We start from the raw sequence: 25,385 nt of genomic DNA, 5'->3' as shown, positions 1-25,385 counted from the left end.
TGATGAAAAATTTGATGTTTGAACAAGTATTTCAGGCCTTAGATCAAAGCTCTAATACCATGTTAAGAATATATTTGGAAGTACTGAAAGTAAATGAAAGAAAAGAAAACAAATTATTATTTTTACTTAATCAACGTTTACATCCATATACATATATATACAACTTGTAGAATAACTGTCTAACTAACTCTAACTAGAAAAATAACAAACTCTTAACTAAAATATCCAGCTCAGCACTCAGCATAACTGATTCTCACAGCTCAGCTTCTTCTTCATCAACTTGCTTCTTCTTTCGTCAACTTATTTCTCAACAAACTCAACACTTTCAAGTTAAAGTTAAGCCTTTCAGCTGCCAAAAATTCAAGATAAACTGCAATTGGTTTCAAAGAAGGAAAGAAGTCAGTAAATAACCTCGTCATGAAGAATCCTCGGCTCTTAGCCATTAGAGCTTCCAAGCAGAACTCATCTAGTAAATTGTCAGCATCATGAGCAACTTCTTTAAGCTCACCCAACCATATTTTCATTGCTTTCTCCTTCACTTGTCGCTCTTCTGCATCTTGAAGAACTACTTGAATGATGCTTATTGAATGCCGAAGCTTGTCTATCTCATCCTCAACCCGCATTTAAGAGCTATTTCTTTCAAAAGCTGAGAAGCAACTTTGTGAAAAACTACTTCCAATAAGGGGCATAAAATAATATCTGCCATTTGCAAATAATGAAGGATCAGTTCCAAGCTCTAGAAATTCCTTCACCCAGCCACCAAAGATATGTTGTTTTGTGAAAAGTGTGATCAAATCCTACAAGATATGCGTTCAGCAAAATAGTAACTCCCTTAGGATACATGAAAGTCAAAGTCATCTCTTGCATGTGTGAAATCAATGAAATTCAACAACTGAATGTAAGTTTACATTATTACCATATTAATCACTTTCTTGACTTTTTCTTTGTAAGTGACATTGGTGTATCATATAAGATGATACATAATCTAATATAAAAATTTATGTGTGTTGAAAAAGTTGCATAGGTCTTTGAACTTCGCATTATTGCATCAAGGACTTTCTAAAATTCTGACTTACAGGACACTTTGAGAAACCTAGCTTGACCCGGTAGCATGCCTTGCGAGTTGCGACTTCGAACAATGTAACAATTCTGATGATTTTTTTAAGGAAAAAATTGGAAACATATATTTAGTATTATGCCATTTCCCATATTATCTCCTTTTAAGTCATTGAATTTTTATTTCACATCGAGAACATATAATCGAATAATATAAGCAAATTCTTTCTCATTCAAAGCTAAATCAAAGCAAACCACGAAAAACATTGTTATTATTTTTTTTTTTTTTATAAAAAACGTTGGATCAAATTTGATTTGAATTGAGTTGGATACATTATGAACCTTTGTTATTTGGTTGAAGTGAAATGACTTCTGATGAGTCTTGGTGACAATAAACACCTGTAGATGTTGGAATACTTGGAGTTCACATATCCTTGATCGTCTTCTAAATAACTTACAATAACAAATTCAGTACAAATATATCTAATGGTCAATGAAAAAATACCTTCAATCTTTCTTCTGCTTCTGACTTTTGGCTAAGCAGATGAAATGAGATTCAATGTTTCGACTTTCGAGTAATCGAGACAATTAAAGACATTGGATATCTAATGGTCAATTAAAAGATTGAACATTGACAACTAGAATTTGCACTATATGAATATATACCCCATCGATATTCTTTTTCAGGGGACAAATCTCTACAGTTTTGAGACAAAGCCTCATTAAGCTACTAGATCATGTACAAGTAGTTTAAAACTCACTCGAGAAAAAAATGAGTCATGGAGTCATTGCCAATCTTTAACCATTGTATGGGCATTGGGTTCATGCAATATCCTGTAGTTACTAAGAAATGATGCGACGAGAGCTAGTAGATAGTGTATCAACAATGTTTTCGATTTCTCTAGTCCATCCAGTTCACATTCGCATTGCTCATAAACCAGGAGTGCAGTCAAGGAGAAGACCAGAGCTGCATAAAATTTCCAGAGAAGGTCAATTTGATGAAAATATATTGAGATATCAAATCATGGTGGAATAGCTAAACTAAAAATTCCTTACCTACGGCTATCACGACAGTTAAGGATGAACACAAAAGAATCAACTTGAGAAGATAAAGTACAAGTACAACCAGAATTGATTTCAAAACAGTGTAAACCCAAAATTTGACAAAGTAAATATCGAGCATAGAGCAAAGGAGATAAAGCACAACAACATAATGTTGATGTTGGATCAACACCCATCAAATAAAAGATATTTATTACAACAATTGTAAGAATAACATGGGAGAAAATAACATATAATTAACTAGTAACTGTATTTATTATGACCTCGGAGAATCATATCAAAACTAGACAAAGGTATGCTTGGAACTTTGAGACCAAATCTATAGAGAAAGCATATCAAATGGTCAGTAGACCTAAAAAATCTTCTAAACAATCAACTTGATGATATAACAACATAAACTGATAAAAGCAAGAGGATAGTGATGGCAAAATCTTGCATCTCTAATAAAAATCATATAAACATAAATTTTAATGCTACAACACTCTAGATTCCGGACCATAAACTAAGAAATTCCTGAATAAATCAAGAAAAGAAGAAGTAGAGCATCCCAGATGCATTGCTTCAAAGAATTTTAGAAAGTAAATAACGAGCTTTCAACAAGAGTGAAAAAATGGCTGACTATTGGAAGACTAATAAAACCAAGGAAAAGAAAAAGATTTTACGCCACAAACTTCTGTACTTACATGTTTGATGGTAAAAACCCATATCCAAAAAGAGCAATTGAGACCAACAATAGAAGGTTGGCTGTAGATGAGGTAAAAGTTCTTCCAGAAAGATAAAACCAATAAAATGTTTGCAACTACAACAACAGAGTTCAAGGTCAATTTACAGCAATAATCATATAATGAACTCGATATACAAAGCCCATTGAAATGCACTATAATGAAAATGATGAACTGATAAAATCTAACTTAAAAACATGCTCTACAAAGCATGCTCTTTTAGTTAATATCAGTTGTATTTTACTTCAAATTTGAGCAATTGATTGCATATGAGCTTTCAGTTGCAATAACACACAAAAATGCCTCATTCATCAATACAAAAATAAATATAGAGAACCAATTAACATATATCCTTCAGACAGTGATACATGACTTAACTAGATATAAGGTATCAGACAGCAACTTGAGTGTTGATGCAAATTATTAGGGCTTGTACCAAGCACAACCTAGCCAAATAATTTTTTGTTTGAACACTAATAAGAATGTAATCTTCATTCTTCAGCCATACAATTTCAAAAGGTTCACTTTAGTGTCTATTTAAAGAAATTTACAATGCTATAAGCTCTAACCTTTCCCACCGCCTGGCAACTTTTTCTACTTTTGATTGTTCATTTAAGTCACTATAATGCGCTAAAGGTGAGTCCTTGGCTAAGTGAGAGAATGATTCAATGGTTGAAGAGACACCTTCCTGCATATCCAACAATAATCACAAACATAAGATGTCAAACCTTAAAATTTCCACATCCTATTCAAACACATCATGACAACATACTCCGTAATGATAAGTTGTCTCCATAATACTATGTGCTATGCAGTGGAATCTATTAATCTAAGTATAGATCCAAAAGTATTTTGGCTAAAAGTTGAAAACAGAGAATGGTAATGGGAAAGAGAACATGATTAGTCCTTTCATCCATTTTTTAAGTTAGATGACGGACTTACAATAAAAAGAAAAAAAAAATCCCAAGTGACTGAAATATCCAAAAATCCCCAATGTATACAGCTATTTTCTCTCCCATTTTTATCCCATTTCAGATGGAAAAACAAATTTCCCTAAGCACATTCCTTCTAACGAAAACAAGAGAAGTAACCTCACCAAATCTTGCCCTCCACTCCACTTTCCTCTTTATTATTTCTCACCAAAAGTAAATTTCAAAATTTCAATCAATCCATTACACAGTACTATCTAACCACCCAATGTACGTTTAAATTGTCAAGAAATAATTATTGTACATCCAATTATATATATACATATATTATGATGGGCAAAAACTCTATATAGAATTTCTAACCAGTAATCCTACCATCACCGACTAATTTTCATCTTTTTCCACCATGATGATTCTTAATACAAATTTTTTTTATAAACAAAAAGTTGGATGTAGAAGACAATTCTTCCATCTTGGACATTTCTACCATTATCAATTAATTGATTATTCCCTACCACCTTTCTTTTTCCTTAGGTACTCTACAAAATATAATTCTGCTTTCTATAGTCCACATGACATCAAAATTAATCAAATTAAAAGTCTTGTGATATAGGTCCCAAGGATAATAGAAGTTGACTTCATACTTTCCAAGAAACCAAGGCATTGAAAATTCGATAAAAAGGATAACAAAAGGAGCAAACACAATAGACGTATAACCCAAAAGATAAATTAAACAGTTGGTAAATATTTATATATGAATAAAGAAAGACATCAAAAAACCAAAAAGAAATGTACTTCCAAGGAGACAATTGGTGAGTATCCAATATGTTTCAGTGCAGCAATGCAATCAAATGTCCTGGTATAGCTAATTGAACAAAGTAAAATGCCGATAGAGAATGGTTATGTGATCTCAAGCCCAACCTTGCATGTATCGATTTGACAAGCAAGAAAACATATGAAACCAAACTAATAAGAAGTCTTATAAATGGTCTGCAATACAAAGAAGCAGTAGCTCAAGTTCAAATCCTTGTATTAGAAAATCCAAGATAGTAGCTATAGAACAAGAAATACAGAATTAGTCCATGCCCCTAATAATACAGCAGCGCAAGAAAAGCACAAGAGAATATAAACAATACCACAATGAAAATAACATCATAATCATATGTTTACCCGTTTCAAGTTGTCTAGCATCCTTGTTTCATTTATCAAATAGATGAATAGTTAAAAATAAGGTTGATGTTTGTTCTAATCATCCACATATGGGTATGCATCAAATCAAGCAAGAAAGAAACAAGAACCAAGTTTAATTTTTCCCAGAATGCAATGTTCCACTATAATGATATTGTAAAAGCAACATTTTAGTTAACGTCAACTAGTGCTTCCATGGAAATTCTAACATAACGAAATCACAATGCAACTTACCTTTGATATCCCAAGCCTTCCAATATTAGAGATACAAATTCCCAGAACTTCATAGGCTTGAGATTAGTGATGAAAAAAGCCTACATGTTAATTGAAAGAAGAAATTTTTATTATGCACTGAGCTTAGAAAAATAAATAAATAAACATCCAGTAATGTCCAAAATATACCTACCTTTCCAGCCACAAAAACCATTCGTGAATATAGAGCTTCGGCTGCACATATATGAGAATGAGTAACATTCTCAGCATTTGGTGAAGTCCGACATATTTTCACCATTTCCTAAAATAAACTGAAATGAAAAATCCTGTTACTTTAAAAAGATCAAATAAAACACTACATGCATGTAAGAAATACAAAAGCAAATGCTATTTTAATACAAAGTTCATAGTTTCTTATAAAAAGAATTCTTAAAAAAATTGTACTTCAATGTTGTGATCTGGGGTTTAGGGATAAAAGTAAAAAAACAAAAATAAGAAAAAGGTCTATTATTGTAGTCAAATATCATCCAGTATACTTCAAATAAACTATTTCCATAACATTTGACAACTTGCAGAAAATTCCGCATAAACAAAGAAAAAGTAAGTTAATCAGACAAAAAATATCAAACCTTTGCCAGCCAAATTTGGCTAAATTCACTAGAGAAGGCACAAATTGTTTATCTCCTAGTCCAAAAACATTGATAGGACAAAGAGCACATGTCAGAAGACCATCAATATTGTTAGCAAACAGAACTAGAGCTTTTGCTTGAGCCTTGAGGTCACACATCATATCCTGAAACTCTTTCAGGTATGCATCAAAAGATCAAAGGATGATTAGAGACTTCAAAAGAACATTTTATAAGAGAAATGCAGTAAGCAGAAGAACTTACTTTCCAATGGCATGTTAAGGATTCATCTCCATTATAAACATCCTCCTTTTTTCTGTAAACCTTCTCTGTTTTAGTTTCTTCTTTTCTTAAATTGTTGTAAATTTTGCAACAATGTGTTAGTGAATCACGAGCAAACAGTACCGAGGCAGATAATTATCAGTGTAAATCATGTAGAAGTGTCTAGAGCTCTGATCTGAATCGGCAGAAAATCATCCCAAAGGCAGTAACCTAGGGAGTAAACATATTATCTACCAGATTGTTGCAACTCAGGAGTTTGTCCTACATTTCTCAACATTTCTTCAACTGAATCGTTCAACAGCATATCCTCCGACTTAAGTGATAAATCTTAATCAACTGTGAACTGACAGCTGACGTTGCAATGAAACTGATATTTCAATTGCAATGCAGGTCTACAATAGGCAAGGGAAGCATAACAGAGGATCACAAGCTAGGCTGGCAAAACAGTACAGGATAGATGGCAACATGACAGAGGGCAATCCATACAAGACAAATGGCAATATGGGAGAGGGGGAGTATAGTATTCTGTTATAGGACTATTGAGGCATTACAAAAAGGGGCAGAATGTCAGAAGAGGACACAAGTGAGGATAGAAGAAATTGGGAGGAGGCTGGCCCTCGAAGCTTAGCGGTGTTTTTTACTTTTCTTTAAGTCTGTATTGAATGTTTTGAATCTTTGATATTGAGTACGCAATGAAATAGTTATCTAGGTTATTCTTGTAATTCAAAAAGTGTAATAGACACATACTGATATCAATACAATATCACTTTCTGCTCTTGAATAGTTCTGTTATCATGTTTCTCTTTTTGACTGTTCATTACATTGTTCGGATTGCTTGAGTTGTTGAGTTGGGAATAGAGTCCTATCAATTGGTATTAGAGCGAGGTTGCTCGCTGGGGTATTGTCAATACTAGAATGGAAAATAGACTGGATAACATTGAGAGGAAAGTTACAGGGGTGTAGAGATACATTACCAGGTTGACAGAAATAGTGGCGTCCATGAGGGAGATAATGGTGGACTTGCAAAACTAGATGCGGCGTAAGGACGAAGATGAAGAAGCTCATCATAGAGTAGAAGAAGAAACGGGTTTGAAAACAAAGGAAGAGGCTTGCCGGAGGGTGGTGGGGCATGGAGAAGACAACCACTCTGGCATAGGGAACCACCCTGATGAAAGCCACCACAAGGAGAATGAACCACGGCTACTTCCTCCTTACCAAAAGGGCTATCAGCACCACGAAGGGGGAAATCGATGGGAGTGGGGAGGAAGAAAATTAGAGCTCTCGCTTTTTTCGATGAAGATCCGTACAACTAGATTTTCCGGGTAGAAAGGTATTTCACCCTAAACCAAGTTGCCAACAAGAACAAGGTCCTCTCCACGGTGTTGTGCATGGAAGGAAAGGCCCTCCATCGGTATCAATGGAATGAATCCAGGACTTTGGGATTGATGAGGCCTATGTTCAAGGTGACCTTACTGCAAAAATTCAGTGGGGCACAAGAAATCAACCTGCTGGAACTCCTTATGTCGCTGAGGCAGACAGGAACTGTGCTGCACTGCTGTCGACAATTTGAAGAAATTGCAATGTTAATAATGGGAGAAAGAGAGGCTACAGCTTTCTGGAACGGGTTATGACCCTAGTTAGTAAATACAGGTACGGCAAAAAAACGGTACGGAATTTTACGGGTATAATACGGTAAACAGTGAAAAATACGTTTATAAAAATTCAGCCATAAAATTCGGATACGGAAAAAATATGGTACGGGTATATACGGGTTTAATACGGTGCATTGTCAATAATACGTTTTGAAAAATACGGCAATATCAATCTTAGTTTTAACATTTTTATGGACTACCTGGTTAAAATCAATATAACATTTCAAATGCAAAGTATTCAATTAACCAATAACATAAATACACAATATATAAATATAACTGATATTTAAATTATAGTCTCCAGACTCAAACACAATCATAATAAAACCAATTGTTTATAAAAATTACAAATACACCCTACAGTCAATTTACAAAAATTACAAATGTATCAAGTAAAAGTTAAAACTTAAAAGTATAAATTTTATTAAATTTTCTCCCTCCTTTCTCTTCTCTTTCATTTTCTCATTCTTTACAAAACTTTCTTCTCTCTTTCTTTTGTAAGTTTCTTCTCTTCTTTCTCTTTCTTTGTTCCACCTTCTCTTCAGTCTTCACTTTCTTCTTAAAAGTTAAACTTCGGCTCTCTTGTATAAAGTATAAACTTATGTCTATACTCTATACAAAAGAGACGAAGGTTGTGGAAATTGATTATTTGCTGGAGTTGATTGTTGTGTGTTGATTGTGGGAGTTGATTGATTGCTTGTGGAAATTTGTGAGGAAGAAAAGCTGAAGAAGAACTGAGGAAGAAGAAGAACTGCTGCTGAACTGCCAAAGAATTGAAGAAGAACGACTGAACCAGTGAACCAGATCTATTTTAATTTTTTGTATAAACCCACCAAAACGACGTCGTTTTGGGGGTGTGAGATTATGTTTTTTTTTTTTTTCAAAAATTCGCGAATAATTCGCGAATTATACGATACACCTTATTATACGCGAATTATACGACAGATTTTACAAAATTCGGATACGCACGTTTTATACGCGAATTATACGGCTGTCCGTATAATTCGCGTATAATACGCATTTTTACTAACTAGGGTTATGACCCGAGACCTATGCTAAATTGAAGCTCTAGCAACCACACATTTTGGGCAAGCCAAACTCCTTGACCCAAATTGCAATTCTGGCCCAGAGAGTTGAAGAAAGAAATGTATTATTGGAAGAGGCTAGGGAAGGGTTGGGCTGACAAGGAAAAGCTCAGGGAATTAGTAGTGGCCCACGATTCCACTTAAACCCAATTAAAGCTGAAGATCAAACGAGAGCCTAAACACACATAACCCAAACCCATATAACCCAACCCAGCACCACCCAAACACATTCAACCTACAACCCAAGAATTCAACCTAATAACACAAATTTCAGGCGTGCTCCTGATGTGTTGTTACTACAACATGCATAAATAGCAAGTACACTAGTCACACAAAGTAATAAAGTGATGAGTGAGTATCGTTCCCACGAGGATTAGTTGTTAATCATTGATTTTCCTAATCGTTTTCAAGTTGGAGCAAACGAAATTGTTTGGATTTATGAGAGAAATTAAAACTGAATGAAGAACAAAATCACTTAGTATTAAAAACTAAAATTTAAGCAAGAATTAAAAACAAGGGTAATATCAATTCAAACAAGCGGTTAGGGTTTTGACTTCATTCGGACTCTATGGATTAAGCCTAAGGATTATGCTAATTTCACATTTACATACACTGATTGTAAATCGCTCTACGTTGTAAAACATACCTTCTCAGGCTATGTTTTCCTACTCTTTCCTATTAAACTTCCGCACCCAACAATTTGAAGATTAATAGTTTCAAGTTCATTAGGCACATGGAATCCTAGATTGATTTCATTGATTCTCAAATCTATCTCTAGCATTCAATACTACAATGGTGATTACTCAAGAGGCTTAACATGATTCATTTCTCAATCTCATCATGTTCAACAAGTAAAATTAATAAAAATCGGAATAACCACACAATCTATGCAATAGCATATGAAAATAACAAAAATCAATCAATTAATCCATGGAAATCCGAATTACATCAAAACCCTAACCCAAAATGGGTTAGTTCATAGCTAAATCAACACAAACAGCAAGAAAAACGATAAAACCAACAGTCAACATAGTGAAAATAAGAGAAAAGACAAGAGATCTTCCCTAGTTGAAGAATCCACAAGATTCAATCCCAAATCTTCTCACTTCTTCACCAAAAATTGTCAAATCTATACTAAGGAAAACAAAAACAAGCTACTCTGGACGAACAACGACGAACCCCTCTCAAAATGGCAAAGTTTTGCTTAAATAGTTCACCCCAAAAACCTAATACTTTCCTAAAATAAAACTATGTGTTTTGGAGAAACAAAAATTCATAGACTTCATCGCAGCGAAGAAAAGATTTCACCACGGCAACGAACCAAAGCTGAATCTCGTTCTTGGCTTCTTCCGTCGCGGCGAAGGGCGAACCTTCTTGGAAAATTCTGCATTTACCGAAATGCCTTCCGCTTGCTTCCTTGCATAAATCTTTGATCCTCGATGCTTTCCCATTGGAACGAGCTTCATAGTGCTTTAACTCTGCTTTAGAACTTTCCCAAAATCTGAGATTCACTGACTTCTGAGTCTAGAAACTCCAATTCGCTCCTTAGTTGCTAAAAATGCACGTTTCGGCCTGAAACATAAAATAAATAGAAGTAAGTAGCAATTCAGGCGTAAACGAGCTAAGAAGTATCTAAAATCTGGTCAAAAAGCTTAAATAAAACAGTATAATCCTCGAATTATTAGCTCCTACCAAGAACAACTCCAGCTACGCATCAACTCCAATAGAAACCTTCAGATATTCCAACTTTCGGTGAGATTTTCCCTTCAGGAGGTTAACCAAATCAGAGATCCAGAGAAAGAGAGAAAAAGGACTGTGTTATAGATATGATGCAAAATTTTCACCTGGGCATAGGTGGTGAGAAGCAGTTTCAGATTGTCTTGCTTGAGGGAAAAGATGAGGATCCAGAGTTACAGGAAGAAGAGTAAAAGGAGAAGGTCACTGTTGAACAAAATTAAAGCAACATGGAGCTATCCATCAGCTCGGTGGTGGGAATACAGAGGCCAAAAACGATGAAGCTAAAGGGGAGTGTCCACGGTAAGGAATTAATTGTGTTAATTGACAGTGGGGCTTCCCACAATTTCATTGGTTTAGAGGCAGTAGGAAGATTGGAACTACAAGTGGTTGTGACCCCGTCTTTCAGAGTCAGAATGGGAGATGGTTATCGGGTGACATGTCAGGGGGAATGTAAGGCGATTCTACTGGAATTATAGGGAATGGTTGTGGTTTAAGATTTTTTTTCCGTTTAAGATGGGGAGCGTTGATCTAGTACTCAAGATGTCTTGGTTAGAGACTTTATGGGAGACAGTAATTAATTGGAAGAAGCAGACTATGAAGTTCAGATCAGGAGAGCGAATTAAGCAAAACATTGGTGTCTCTAAAGGCCATGATTAAGACTGTACAGAGGGAAGGTCATGGAGTGTTAATCGAGTTTGGGGAGACTTAGAGACAAATGGGAAGCGAAGAGAGAATTGATAAAAGGTTGGTAGAGGCCCTGGATAAATTTGGATAGGTGTTCAAACCTTTGACTAGACTACCACCCATTAGGACTCAAGACCATTCAATTCAACTAGTGCTAGGAACCCAACCCCCAAATCTATGACCGTATGAATACCCATACTACCAAAAGAATGAGATAGAGCGCATTCTTAAAGAGATGATGGCTTCAGGGATCATCAAACCCAACGTGAGTCCGTTTTCAAGTCCAGTGCTACCAGTGAAGAAGAAAGATGGTGGATGGAGATTTTGTGTTGACTACAGGACCTGAATAAAATTATAGTACTGGATAAGTTTCTGATTCCAGTAATTGATGAATTGTTTGATAAGCTTGGAGGAGCGTCAGTATTCTCTAAACTAGATTTGAAGTCAGGTTATCATCAAATACGAGTCCACCTTGAAGACACCCACAAGATGGCATGCAGGACTCATGAAGGGCATTATGAATTTTTGGTTATGCCTTTCAGATTAATGAATGAGGTTTTTATGCCGCACTTGCAAAGGTTTATACTTGTTTTCTTCGACGACATATTCATTTATAGCAAGGGGATGAACGAGCACTCGGGACACTTGGCAACCGTCTTTCAGATTCTACTAGAACATCAGTTGGTAGTGAACAAAAAAAAATGTTTGTTCGGGCAGCGACAGATAGAGTATTTTGGGCATGTAATTTCAGTCGAAGGTATAGCCGTCAATCCATCCAAGATAAAGCATTATCAACTGGCCAGTACCAAAGAATGTGAGAGCACTCTACAGGTTTCTCAGTTTAACAGGCTACTATCGCCGCTTTGTCGATCGTATCACCCTTAACAACTTTACTTAAGAAAGATGCCTTTGGATGGAATGAAGCAACCTAAACAACGTTTGAAGAATTGAATAGGATTATGACTAGCATTTCGGTTTTAGCTATGCCTGATTTCTCCAATGAATTTGTGATAGAAATGGATGCTTCGGGTAAAGGATTAAGAGCTGTTTTGATGCAAGAGGGAAGGCCACTCGTGTACATAAGTAAGGGGTTATTGATGAAGTCTCAGTTGAAATCAGTCTATGAATGGGAACTGTACCAGCTGCTCTCCACTACCATCCTTGTAGTTCATACTATGTAAATTATAGATAATACATAGCGTATGGAAAATAGTGGGCTTAAATTTTCTTTACTCAATAAAATATAATTCTTTACAAATACAAAATACTATGTATTAAAAACTTTCTACTTAATACAAAATGTGATAACTGGTGGACGGTAGTGCCAATACTCTCCGCTCCCCGACATCCATCTGACCGCTGCTCCTAATTCCTGCAAAACAAGGAAGAACAGTGGGGTGAGCACAACAATGCTCAGTAAGTAAATCCTCTATCGCCTGTCCCCACAACTCACTCTTTGGTTCTTTCCTTCCTCTACCGTTCTTCTATTTCTAATTCTCACTGTTTTACTCTTTCTTGCTAATACTTTTATTCTCCTTTAACTCTGTTCTACTCTTTTTATTCTTTCTTTCTCTCTGTTCTCATTCTCTTTTCTTCTTCTCTTATGCTTACTCGCCATGAAGGAAAATCATGGTTCTCTCTTATTCTCATCATACTCGCCATGAAGGAAAATCATGGTTCTCTCTCTCTCTTATTCTCGTTATACTCTCACTAACTATGGAAGAACTCATGGTGCATACATGTAAGAGACGTACATGCGATTAATGCAAAAGAACTGCATGTTTCTTTCTTCTACTCTCTATTCTTACTAACTTAAACTCTCTCATTCTTTCTCATACTCTCTCTCTTTCTATCTCATTCTTTCTCAAGCTTTCTCATTCTTTCTCATTCTCTCTATTATCTCATTCTCATAATTCATGTCTACTAACTCGCTCTTTGAATGTCACGGCCCCATCTTACTGGAGGCACGGTCGGGACTTCTCCCGCTCTACGTGACTTCTACTGATTCTCTTTTTGTCTCTCTTTCTCATAACTCTTTTCTGTTAACTTTCTGTTGTAGGTCACGACCTCATCTTACCAGAGGCACGACGGGGTACTCATCCCACTTTTCGTAATCCTACTCATTGTCTCTCTTTACTCTTTCTCATGTTTGCTCATTCTTCCTCACTTGCATGTCACGACCTCATCTTACCGGAGGCACGGCTGGGTGGAGATCACAAAGCACCAACCCACTCTTCGTGACTTCTACTCATTCTTTGTCGATCGGACTCAGTCATGCATGGATTCGAAACCCTTGGCCACATGAGTGTATTCTCTCTCTCTCTCTCTCTCTCTCTCTCTCTCTGAATGTCACGGCCCCATCTAACCGGAGGTACGGCTGAAACCTCATGTTCCATTCTTCGTGACAGTCACGGCCCTATCTAACCGGAGGCACGGCTGGGGATCACAAAGCACCCACTCTCGTGACGTTACTCATCACTCACGGGTTCCCCATCACACAACCTACTCTTTTATTCACTAGTGCTCAATCTCTCTTTCTCTTTACTATTAGAGTGTTCTCATTTTCTTTACTCTTAGAGTTGTTATTCTCAACATTCTCTACTCTTGCTCACTCAAACTATTACTCATAGTATAGCTTATACTCAAAATTATCTACTCTTGCTCAAGCTAATACTCATCTCTTCCTCAAGCTAGTACTCATAGTATGGCTTAACTTTTAGGGTAGTCTATTCACAAAGTTCTCTACTCTTTCTTAAGCTATACTCTTAAAGTATTTTATTCACAAAGTTCTCCACTCTATCTCAAGCTATTATTCATAATGTAGCTCATACTCAACATTCTCTACTCTTTCTCAAGCTACCTCTCAAATGCACAATTAATGCATATGGATGGTTCATGCTCATTAATACACTTATGACATGCCAAAAGCCATATTGCATCAAAACAGTCATTCTGCGCAAGTCACACTCAAGAAGCCATAACTTGAGTTATACACCTCAGATTGCTACAGGTTTGGTCTTGTTTTAAAGCTTAGAGACAGGGCTAAAACTTTTATGTTTTGGTCTAAACCCATTTCAATCTGTAAGTTGCCCAAAAGTCACTTAGAAAGTCACGGCTATGAAAGGGCAGTTTTCACTTAGGCATATCATCAAACAACTCATGTGCATACAAAAACTCCTCTATAACTACAACTCTATTTATCTTTTTAATCATCCAAAATGGGAAGAAACTCCCTTCTATGAACATAATTCCTATCATAGAAGAACAATCCTCAAAAATTTACTCAATCTCCTCCAACTTCATCTCAAACTCATCACACATCAACACTTCTCATAAAGGAAACATATCCAACAAACATAACATGAATATTCATCTCAACTCCATTTCTCAACAAGTAGACATACATCTCTACTCAATTTCTCAACAAGCATCATATATACATGCATAAAGAAAATCTCCACTCAAAGATTTCTTAAACTTTAGCTTGAGTTGGATTTACTTACCCCATACTTGAGTAGTCTTCACTAAAACTCTCTACTCTTGTTGGACCTTAGCTTTCCCTTATTTCCTAAGCATAAACTTAGTAAGAACTTAACCCTTACATAAATAAAACTCATATCTAGAGTAGAGATTCTTACCTCTCCTTGCTTAGGATCAATTCTTTGTCAAATCCCAACTCAAAACTCTCAAAAATCCCTTGGAATATTGAGTGAGGAATTGAGAGAAAATGAGGGATGAAGAGACGGTGGAAGAAGGGAAAAATGAAGGGGTTTAGAGAATTAAACTCTTATTAGCTCATTTAATATACACTCTTTCCCATTTTGCCCCTACTCTTTCTTGAAAATTCCACCTTTATCCTTTGATTCTTTACAAACTCACCCCCATTTTACACTATTCTCCATGAAATTTCCTTGCATTTTACTCCCCACTTTTCCACATAATTAGGGGTAGAATGGTCATTTTGCCCTTAGAAAAGAATTCTCTAGAAACTCAAACAAAAACTCAGTCGACCCTTCGCCGCGGCGAAGGATTCTCTGTCGCCCCGGCAAAGAAATACAGAACCAACACCCCCATTCACAAAGCCAACGTCGCTGTGGCGAAGACTGCAACTCCAAAATCCGCTAAGTCTTGATCAATTCCAGGGTAAACACTCAACCAAACCCAAAACATAAACTCAACCAAGGGCCAACCAAACAACATGAATAATATACAACCTCATTGAGTGGCGATTTAGTAAACCTTGAGGCCATACCATAAGCAATGGATATGTATCTCAAATGGGGCGTTACAAGAACTGATGGTAGTGGTTCAAGCCATTCAAAAGTGGCGACATTACCTCCTCGGATAGAATTTTGTTATCCGAAAGGACCAACGGAGCCTGCATTTTTTGACCGAGCAAAAATTGCTAAGTGAAAGTCAACAGAAATGGGTCATAAAGCTGTTGGGATTGAATTTTGTCATACAGTATCGATCGAGAGTGAAAAATAAGGCTGCTAACTCACTGTCCCACAGGGAAGAAAAGGCAGAACATAATGCCATAACCGTCAGTTGTTTTGCAGGTATGAAGGACTTAGAAGAGGCTATTCAGAAGGATGAGAAACTTCATCAAATTATTCAGCAACTTTTGATCGATCCAAATGGCCGACCTCCTTTCCAACTTGTGGGCCATCATTTACTCTATCATGGCAGGTTAGTAGTCCCTAGAACAGGCCCTCACATACAAAACCTTCTACATGAGTTTCATTCTTCACATATGGGGGGCATTCCGGGTTTTTTAGAACCTACAAACGCATTGGTAATGTGATATATCGGGAGGGGATGAGAAAGGATATCAAGAATTTTGTGGAAGCTTGCGCTGTTTGCCAACAGAACAAATAAAAGGCTTTGAGTCCTGTGGGATTGTTGCAACCACTACCCATTCCGAATCAAATTTGTGAGGATATATCTATGGACTTCATTTTGGGCTTCCTAAGGCCAGAGGGGTAGACACTATCCTGATAGTAGTCGATCGACTCTCGAAATATAACCATTTCATCACCTTGCAGCATCCCTACACCGCTAAGGAATTTGTTAAGGTATTTATTAAGGAGGTAGTCCGCCTACATGGGTTCCCACGATCGATCGTTTCTGATCGAGACTAGATCTTTGTTAGTCATTTTTTAGGTGAGTTATTTCAACAATCGGGGACCCAACTCCACATGAGTTCTGCCTATCAACCACAAATGGATGGGCAAAGAGAGGTGGTAAATCGTTGCTTAGAAACTTGTCTTAGGTGCTTTATCAATGGACAGCCGCAACAATGGTCGAAATGGATACCTTGGTCAGAATTCTAGTTCAACACCACATTCAATGTATCGGCAGGTATGTATCCCTTTAAAGCCTTGTATGGTCGTGATCCTCTTACGGTACTAAAATATACTAAACATTCCTCCCGAGTTGATGAAGTCCACCAACAACTCTAGGACCTTAACTACATCTAAAAAACAACTTGGTTCAAGACCAAAATTGCATGAATATGTATGCTGATAGAAGGAGAAAAGAAGTTGATTTTAAGGTAGGGGACTCAGCATATTTGAAACTTCAGCCATATAGGCTACACTCTTTAGCAAGGCACCACAATGAAAAGCTTAGCCCGTGATTTTATGGTCCATTTGTGAACAAAAACAAAATCAGGGCAGTAGCTTACCAATTAGATCTCCCTCCCTCAGCTCGCATACATGATGTTTTCCATGTTTCCCAATTGAAGAAAGCCATTTTTCCAATTCCCAACAGCTAGCCCCTTCCGAAAAACCTCAACAAAAAATTAGTGTTAAATGTGGAACCCCAAACAGTTCTTCAAAAATGAAGACTACTGAATGGGCAATGGGAAGTCCTTATCCATTGGACGGGACTGTCGAAATTTGAGAGCACTTGGGAGGACTTCAACACCCTCAATACCCAATTCCCTCCTTTCCACCTTAAGAGCAAGGTGGCTCTTCTTAGGGAGGGTAATGATAGATCAAATGCAATGCAGGTCTACAATAGGCAAGGGAAGCATAATAAAGGATCACAAGCTAGGCTGGCAAAACAATATAGGACAAATGGCAACATGACAGAGGGCAATCCGCAAAAGACAGATGGCAATATGCGAGAGGGGGAGTACAGTATTCTATTATGGGAATACTGAGGCATTGCAAAAAAGGGGCAGAATGTCAGGAGACGACATAAGTGAGGACAAGAGAAATTGGGCAGAGGCTAGCCCTCGAAGCTCAACAGTGTTTTTTACTTTTCTTTGAGTCTATATTGAATGTTTTGAATCTTTGATATTGAGTACGCAGTGAAATAGTTATCTAGGTTATTTTTGCAATTCCAAAAGTGTAATAGACACATGGATATCAATACAATATAACCTTCTTCTCTTGAATAGTTCTATTATCAAATTTCTCTTTTTGACTGTTCATTACATTGTCGAGATTTCCATAGTTGTTGAGTTGGGAATAGAGTCCTATCAGAAACTTATACAGATTTCAGAGTAATTCAGAAGTAACACTATTTTTATAAGATAAAGGGATTTTACCCAAGTCCATTTTCAAACCATGTTGCTTCATAGATTCCATTGGCAGTTTGAAATCCCATATTAGCCAAATCTTCATGGATCATCGTTGCAGCAACAACATATGTGACCCTAGACCATATTTCTATTGACTGTAATATTGTCATGTCAACTATTCCATCAGGTAGCATCCCATCTACTGCCCCCCGCTTTCCATCCATAATCTTCAAGACATTATTGTTAAAAACCTTTTCTAATGCACTTCTCTCTTCGTAAAAAAATCGGTGAAAGACCACATGCTCAGGCATACCTACAACAGAGACACACTTGGTAAGTCCTGGTCCTGGTCCCTAGACATTTGAACAATTTTTTTGGAATTGAATAACTTTTGAAAGACATTACAGTTATGAGGTAATGGTCATACATCTTTGGTGAAAATGCAATCAGTTCAATCATAAATTCCATCAACATTGATTCCAAAAGGTCTAATGAAGATTGATAATCATATTTTACACTATGATTTTGCATTGAATTTTGATAGGATTTAGGATACTTTTTATACAATTTGGGCCATAATTGCTACCTAATTCTATTAATTTGTCTTTGCAGGCCTAAACAATGATTTTTAGCATAAATGACAGTTTTGAGCGTAAATTGTGTAACTTGAGCTTGGAAACTCGAAATGACCTGAATTTAGAATCTTTGGAAAGCTACGAAGAAGAGCTATAACTTTCATGTTTTGGGTTTTTCCTAATTCGGACCGGACAATGGTGAAAAATTGGCTTGAAGTCGTGAAAAGTACACTGAGAACTGAAGAAAAAATGTCTTTGGACATACATCAGTATTTCTACCATAACGTGAGCTGTAGACCTCGGATTGTGCTGATTATTGAATGACCAGAAATAGAATTGAAAGGGCTACAATTAATATTTTTAACACTTTTCTAGATTCAGACTCTATCAGGGTCAAATTTGGCCCGAAAGTCTTCACCGTGGTAAAACCTGCATCAGATGTAAAATAAAACGACGCATTTTGGCTTGCTAGGGCTTCATCCTTAAGTGAGAGAGGTATAAATTAGAGCGAAAAGGAAGAGAAAAGAGCCAAGGGGTTCGTCATTTGGAAGGCAGCTCTTGGAAGGAGAAGATTATTGAAGATTTGGGCTTTAAATTAAAGAAGATTTCTCCATCTTTTGCTTGTTTTTCAATGATGAATCTTGATTCAATTTGTTTTTGTTATTTTATTTCGTTTTTGAGTATGAACTGAGTTGTTTAGCTAGGGTTTGATGTAACCTTGATACAATGATTCAAATTTATATGAATTGATTTACTTTGAGTTTTAATTTCATGATTGAGTGTTTATCTCTTTGCTTAATGACTTTTGGATGCTTGATCACCATTCAAATGTGTGTTATTCACAATGAGACTGAGAAGTGATTAGTGATTATGCCTCTTGGGATAAATACCGTACATTAAGCAAACGCTAGAGATAGGTTTAGCGATCTATGAAATCTAGATAGAATTCTATAAAGCTTAAAAGACTTTGAACTATTAATCTTCATTTTGTTAGGTGCGGAAGCTTAATAGGGATAAGTAGGGAAATGTAGCCTGGGAAGGTACGTTTTACAACTTAGGAAATTTGATTTTCAATCAAGGAATTAGAACTTGGGTAATAGATTCTATGAATTGGTTTAGCATATCTAGGTGAAATCAACACCCTAGCATTTGTTAGCATTGTTTAATTAGTTAAGCTGTTGGGTTTTGCTTTAATTTCATTATCATTCATTTATATTTTGTTAATTTGTATTTAGTTTGTTAAATTTCCATCAATCCAATTTATTGTTTCTTCAATTAGGACTTAAACTAGAGAAATCAGTAGTTAGTAACACTATCCTCGTGGGAACGATACTCTACTTATCACTTTATTACTTTTTGCGACTAGTACACTTGCTACATTTGCATGTTTATGAAATCAAGCATCAAAGATAGTAAGAACTAACAATTTTTCATGGTCTACATTTGGCCATGGCTTGTAAATTGCTGAAGTGATCCCACCGAGAATTCGCTGACTCTAAAGAAATCATAAGCATTATATTTCAAATGCATGAAGATTGACTAATTCTCAGAAAAAAAAGAGGGAGAGAGAGAGAGAAGCACTGTAGCATATAATAAATGTATTATTGAACATTCTTCGCCCGGTAACTAAAACAGAGCCTTTCCACAACTGGCTGAAGCTTTTGCAGTTTTATACTCAAATGTTGTCAAATAAAGGTCTCCTGATAAGGATTCTGCTCTGAATAAAGTTGACAACTCACTAAATTTTTGTCATGAAAACTTCAAAGTGGCTTTTGGATCGGAAATTGAGGAAGCTGATTCAAACATTCACGATAATTTTCATCCTTCAATAGTAACTGCATGACTAAGGACATTGTACATTCAGTAGGCTTCAGGTTTCTCTTCGCCATCTTATGAAGTAGTTCAACAACTTTTGGTACCTTATTATTCTTGAGGAAACCAAACATAATCGTAGTAAATGTGAATACATTTGGAACACAACTTTTTTCCTTCATATGTGACAACAACTCATTTGCCTTTTCTAGTTGTCCATTTTTACAAAGCCCATTGATCAAAATGCTATATGTTACAACGTCTGGCACTAGGTTTTCATGTTAAGAAAATTTTTGAAATAGCTCCCAAGCAGTTTTTAATCTCCCTGTTTTGCACAAGCCATCAATGAGGGAACTCAAACTTTCAAGACTAACCGCAAACTTATTATTTACTAAATTATGAAATCTTTCCACTGCTTCCAAAACACAACCATTCTTGCAAAGTCCATCAATGAAAATGGTATATGTCAATGAATTAGGTATAACACCATTAAATTGCATCTCATCAACTAATTTCCGCGCATGTTTTACCTCAGCTTTAAGAAAAAGGTCAGTTAACAAAGTGTTATACGTAATCACGTAAGGTTTAATTCCTTCTGAAATCATCTCTCGATAAAGGATAAGAGCTTTGATGACTTTTTTGTTCTTGCAATACCAATTGATTAAAGTATTGAAGCAAACAACATGAGGTGTATATCCCTTTCTACTGATAGAAGCAAACAACTCCCTTGCATCACCAATTCTTTCTGCCAAGCAATAACCATTTATTAAAATATTGTAAGTATAAATGCAAGGATCCGTACCTCTTTGAATCATTAGTTCCAACAACCTATTTGCTTCGTCTAATTTCCCTCTCTGGCAAAGTTCATTTATGACCACATTAAACGTCATCACGAAAGGCTGCACACCTTGATTCATCATCACAATAAATAAACTTTTACCCTTCTCCCAATCACCCACACAACACAAACCATGAATTAAAGTGGTATAAGTGACTGCATTTGGACTAATTCCTAAACCCTTCATTTCCAAAAGTAATTGTCTAGCCTTCTCAATTAATCCATCCTTACAAAGACCATCAATTATAGTGTTATAAGTAACAACATTCGGTCTACAACCAACCGCAACCATTTTCATAAATAACTCCCTTGAATCCATAATCTTTCTCTCTATACACAGACCTTTAATCACACAATTAAAAGTCACAGCATCGAGGCTAAAACCCGTCTTCAAAATCCCCCAAAAAACTGAAAACCATCCAAAACCCTTTTGATATTACAGAAGCAATATTTTGTTCATTGACAGGAGTTGATTGTTGCTTCAACTTTGTTTTCTTTTTGATAAATTTTATCACACAATCAAATAATATAAATTAAAAATTTTGAAGATTTTGTTTTTTACTTTCTAGAATTTATGTAAGTGGTGGTATATTAATATGTCAAATTTATCAAAACATTATAAAGCTAACTAATATTAAAATAATGTTCTATATAATTTATTTTACTTGTAGTTTTCATACAGCTTAAAATTTGTATAAAATATTTATGTCAAAATTTTAATTTAAAAAATCTTATCTAATGTTTAGAAAACCGGACCGAGCCTTGATTCTATCAAAGGCCTATTCACGGTTTGATCGATCGGTACATCAGCAACAAAAATATTTTTTAAAAATTATAAATTAGTCTTTAAATTGTAATAAATTATAAAAATATCTCTAAAAAATATATTAGTCCCTAAAAATTTAATGTATTCCAAAAAAGTACCCAAAAAATTACAAAGTAATCCCTAAAAGTTTGAAATACTAAAAATACCCCTAAAAAATTTCATTAACCCCTACAGATTTAAAATGTAACAAAAACCCCCTAGAACTTGAACCAGACCGAAGAGGTTGCCAGTTCCCAGTCCGACCAGCCAATCCGATTCAATTTTCAGAACATTAATCTTATCCCATTTACTATTATACTGTTACCTATTAATACAACATTTGTGGGACAGACATGTGCACTCAATACTACATGCCAATATTTGTGATGTGCACATCTAAGTGATTATGGAAGATTGCACATGAACAAGTCCCATTGAAAAAGCATCATTGAAATTAAAAACGAAAAAAAACAAGTCACAAGTGTATTTACCATGACTATTCTCCAAATCACAAATATACTAATTAATAAAAAAGGTTTCTATTGTAAAAAAAAAAAAAAAAATCATGAAATTCTTGAGAGTAGAATCTCAAGATTCTAATGACAAAGTAATGCATCATGTAATACTGCATAAGATCTGAAGTTGAACTCTTGTCAATTAGCTTTTCAGGATACAACTTGAAAAGTATGGTATTAGTCTCAATTAGCTTTGCTATCTCTATTCTGAAGTTATCCCAAGCGGCATCAATGCCATCCATGATGTGATCACAATCTTGCTTATCCATCTCTAAGGCATCAGATCTATGATTGTATTGACTCAGAGCATTTTTGGATGTTCTCGATGATTCCGCAAGAGTCCTGGCTTGTTCCTCTAAAGAAGCAATACATTCATTTTCTATTGAAGTTGTCAATGCTCATCAACAAATGCAAGAAACTTATCCCTTTGATCTTGACAGAGAGATGCTCAAATCCCATGAGGCAGCAGCGACGAATAAACTCTTTTGCGACACTGATCTCATGACTACTTACTGTTGGCCGCTGTGAACACCCTGGTAGAGCCTCAAGAGAATCATCAAGCATATTCTCATGTTTTGCAAAGAAGATCCTTGTATCACCTGTAGTTGAGAATGAATGCATATGGAAGTGAAAGCATATTTCTTGATCAAGATATGAGAGGAAATGAATTACCTCACTCTTTAGATAGGTTGAAGGTACAGAGCTAGCAAGGCTTCTGGCAGAAGCTTGAACAGATGGCTGTGGCTGGAAATATCTGGTGGAGAAGTTGGCAAAGATGCTGTAATGAGATTCCACAGAATTATCTGGGAGGAGAGGAATCTACACCTGCAATAAATGAAGTTAAAAGAAAGTGAGCCTAAATAATTTTCATTCATTTATTGGAAGGGGAGAAAGTTACCATGGTTAAAGGAGGTGTAGTAGGTTGTACTGAGGCAGCAGAATCTTGGTCTTGGAATGTAGAAGAAATTGGAGCTAGTCTTGGTGCCAATGCCATTGCAGGCTCATCTATCAAAAAAAAAAAAAAAACAATGTAAAGATGGAATTGACTTTAATATTTCATTCAAACAAATGAAAATGTAAATTGTGTAAAAAATTATCAATGAATGCCTGCTTAAAAGACAAGTCACATTTATGTTGAGACAATCATCTGCAACTTCTACAAACTGGTATGCATTTTTCTCCAAATGGTCACTTTGGTCAAAAATCATTCTCAGTCTCTTGCAATGTCACCATTCCAGCTATTTCACTACAAAGCCTAGTTGAAAACAGGTTTGTATAACAAAATTTATCATCCTTTGCACTTGAGCGGCTGCCATTATTCTCGTAGTTGAAATAAGAACCATTCCACAATTTCTCATATACAACTTTTGCTTACTCAAATTTGCACCAGAAATAATCCTCAGACCCTTAACACCTACTTCATGTGCAAATGTTGATGCGGCCTACATTGCTGCCACCTGCACTATTTGCACTTACAACAGAGACAAATCATGTATCATATGTCTAATCAGGGAAGCCATCATTCTCGATCATCCCCATCACCCTCCCTATCAAATTCGAACAGATAAAAGTGTTTTCTGAACTTTCTTCTTACTGTAACCAAAACAGAGCATTTGGGCAGCCAGATGAACTTTTGCAGGATTCTACTCCAGAAAAAGTATAATACTCACTAAAGTTTTATCATGTAAACTTCAATTTCGCTTTTGGACCGGAAATTGAGGAAGCTGGTTCAAACATTCACGATAATTTTCGGCCTTCATTAGTAACTACATGACTAAGGACATTGTACATTCAGTTGGCTTCACATTTCTCTCCATCATTGTATGAAGCAGTTCAACAACTTTTGGTATCTCATTATTCTTTAGGAAACCGAACATTAGGGTATTAAACATGATTACATTTGGAGCACAACCTTTTTCCTCCATATATGACAAAAACTCATTTGCCTTTTCTAGTTGTCCATTTTTACAAAGCATATTGATCAAAATGTTATAAGTGAGTACGTCTGGAGAAGTTCCCGAACTCTTCATTTCGAAATATAAGTCTATCGCCTTCTTAACTAATCCAACCTTCCAAAGACCATCAATTACAGTATTATAAGTAACAACATTTGGCCTACAAATAACACCAGAGCCTTCATTTGCCTTGGCCAATTCTTCAAGCAACTTAATGGCAGGACTTATCTTCCCTGTTTTACACAATCCATTCATTAAAATGCTGTAAGTATAAACATCAGGAACCACACCTCTCTCAATCATAAGTTCCAACAACCTATTTGCTTCATGCAATTTCCCTTTCTTGCAACGTTCATCTATGAGCACATTAAACGTCACCACAGAAGGCTGCACACCTTCATCTATTATTTCAATAAATAAACTTCTACCCTTCTCCCAATCACCCACACAACAAAAACCATGAATTAGAGTGCTATAAGTGACTGTGTTTGGACTAATTCCAGAATCCTTCATTTCCAAAAACAATTTTCTAGCCTTCTCAATTAATTCAGCCTTACAAAGACCATTAATTATAGTACTATAAGTAACAACATCTGGCCTACAAATAACACCAGATTTTTTATTCCCATCAACCATCCCTTCAAGCAACTTAATGGCAACACTTATCTTCCCCGTTTTACACAATCCATCAATCAAAATGTTATAATTGATCACATTAGGCCTACAACCAACAGCAACCATTTTCTTAAACAATTCCATCGACTCCACAATCTTTCTCTCTACACACAGACCTTTGATCAAACAATTAAAAGTCACAGCATCTGGGTTGAAACCCTTCTTCAAAATCTCCCCCAAAACGGAAAAACCATCAGAAACCCTTTCAATCTTACACAAGCAATCGATCAAAACGTTCAAAGACAATAAATCTGGAGACAACCCAGTTGAATTCAACCACTTATAAAGAGAAATCACTTCATAATAATGCTTCTTCTTTGACAGTGCACTAAACAAAGTAGTGAATGATGAAATTGGAGAGATGGGTTGCGAATTAATCATGTAATGAAAAAAGTACAATGCTTCATTCAGAGTAAATTACCTGATCGACAGTTTTCTTGGAGGA

The 25,385-nt window shown here is 36.0% G+C and overlaps 2 protein-coding genes and 1 pseudogene across 2 annotated transcripts; all 3 read right to left on the bottom strand.

Annotated features, from left to right (window-relative positions):
• Positions 1 to 275: 275 nt before the first annotated feature.
• LOC116113400 (putative disease resistance protein RGA3) lies at positions 276 to 623 on the bottom strand. Its single transcript, XM_031399555.1, has one exon. The coding sequence runs from the start codon at positions 621 to 623 to the stop codon at positions 276 to 278; it is 348 nt and encodes a 115-aa protein (XP_031255415.1).
• A 2,764-nt stretch (positions 624 to 3,387) lies between these two features.
• LOC116113392 lies at positions 3,388 to 6,213 on the bottom strand (annotated as a pseudogene).
• Positions 6,214 to 17,788: 11,575 nt separating this feature from the next.
• Positions 17,789 to 24,901, bottom strand: LOC116113381 (pentatricopeptide repeat-containing protein At1g62914, mitochondrial-like). Its single transcript, XM_031399537.1, has 6 exons — positions 24,100 to 24,901; positions 23,209 to 23,315; positions 22,983 to 23,129; positions 22,824 to 22,909; positions 20,527 to 21,262; positions 17,789 to 18,118 (listed from the first exon to the last, which is right to left on the bottom strand). The coding sequence occupies exons 1-6, from the start codon at positions 24,899 to 24,901 to the stop codon at positions 17,789 to 17,791; spliced, it is 2,208 nt and encodes a 735-aa protein (XP_031255397.1).
• Positions 24,902 to 25,385: the final 484 nt, after the last annotated feature.

The sequence above is a fragment of the Pistacia vera genome, unplaced genomic scaffold, assembly GCF_008641045.1.
Source record: "Pistacia vera cultivar Batoury unplaced genomic scaffold, PisVer_v2 Contig121, whole genome shotgun sequence".
NCBI lineage: Eukaryota > Viridiplantae > Streptophyta > Magnoliopsida > Sapindales > Anacardiaceae > Pistacia > Pistacia vera.
The sequence above is the reverse complement of the archived record's forward strand: the minus strand, read 5'-3'. Positions and strand labels throughout refer to the sequence as shown.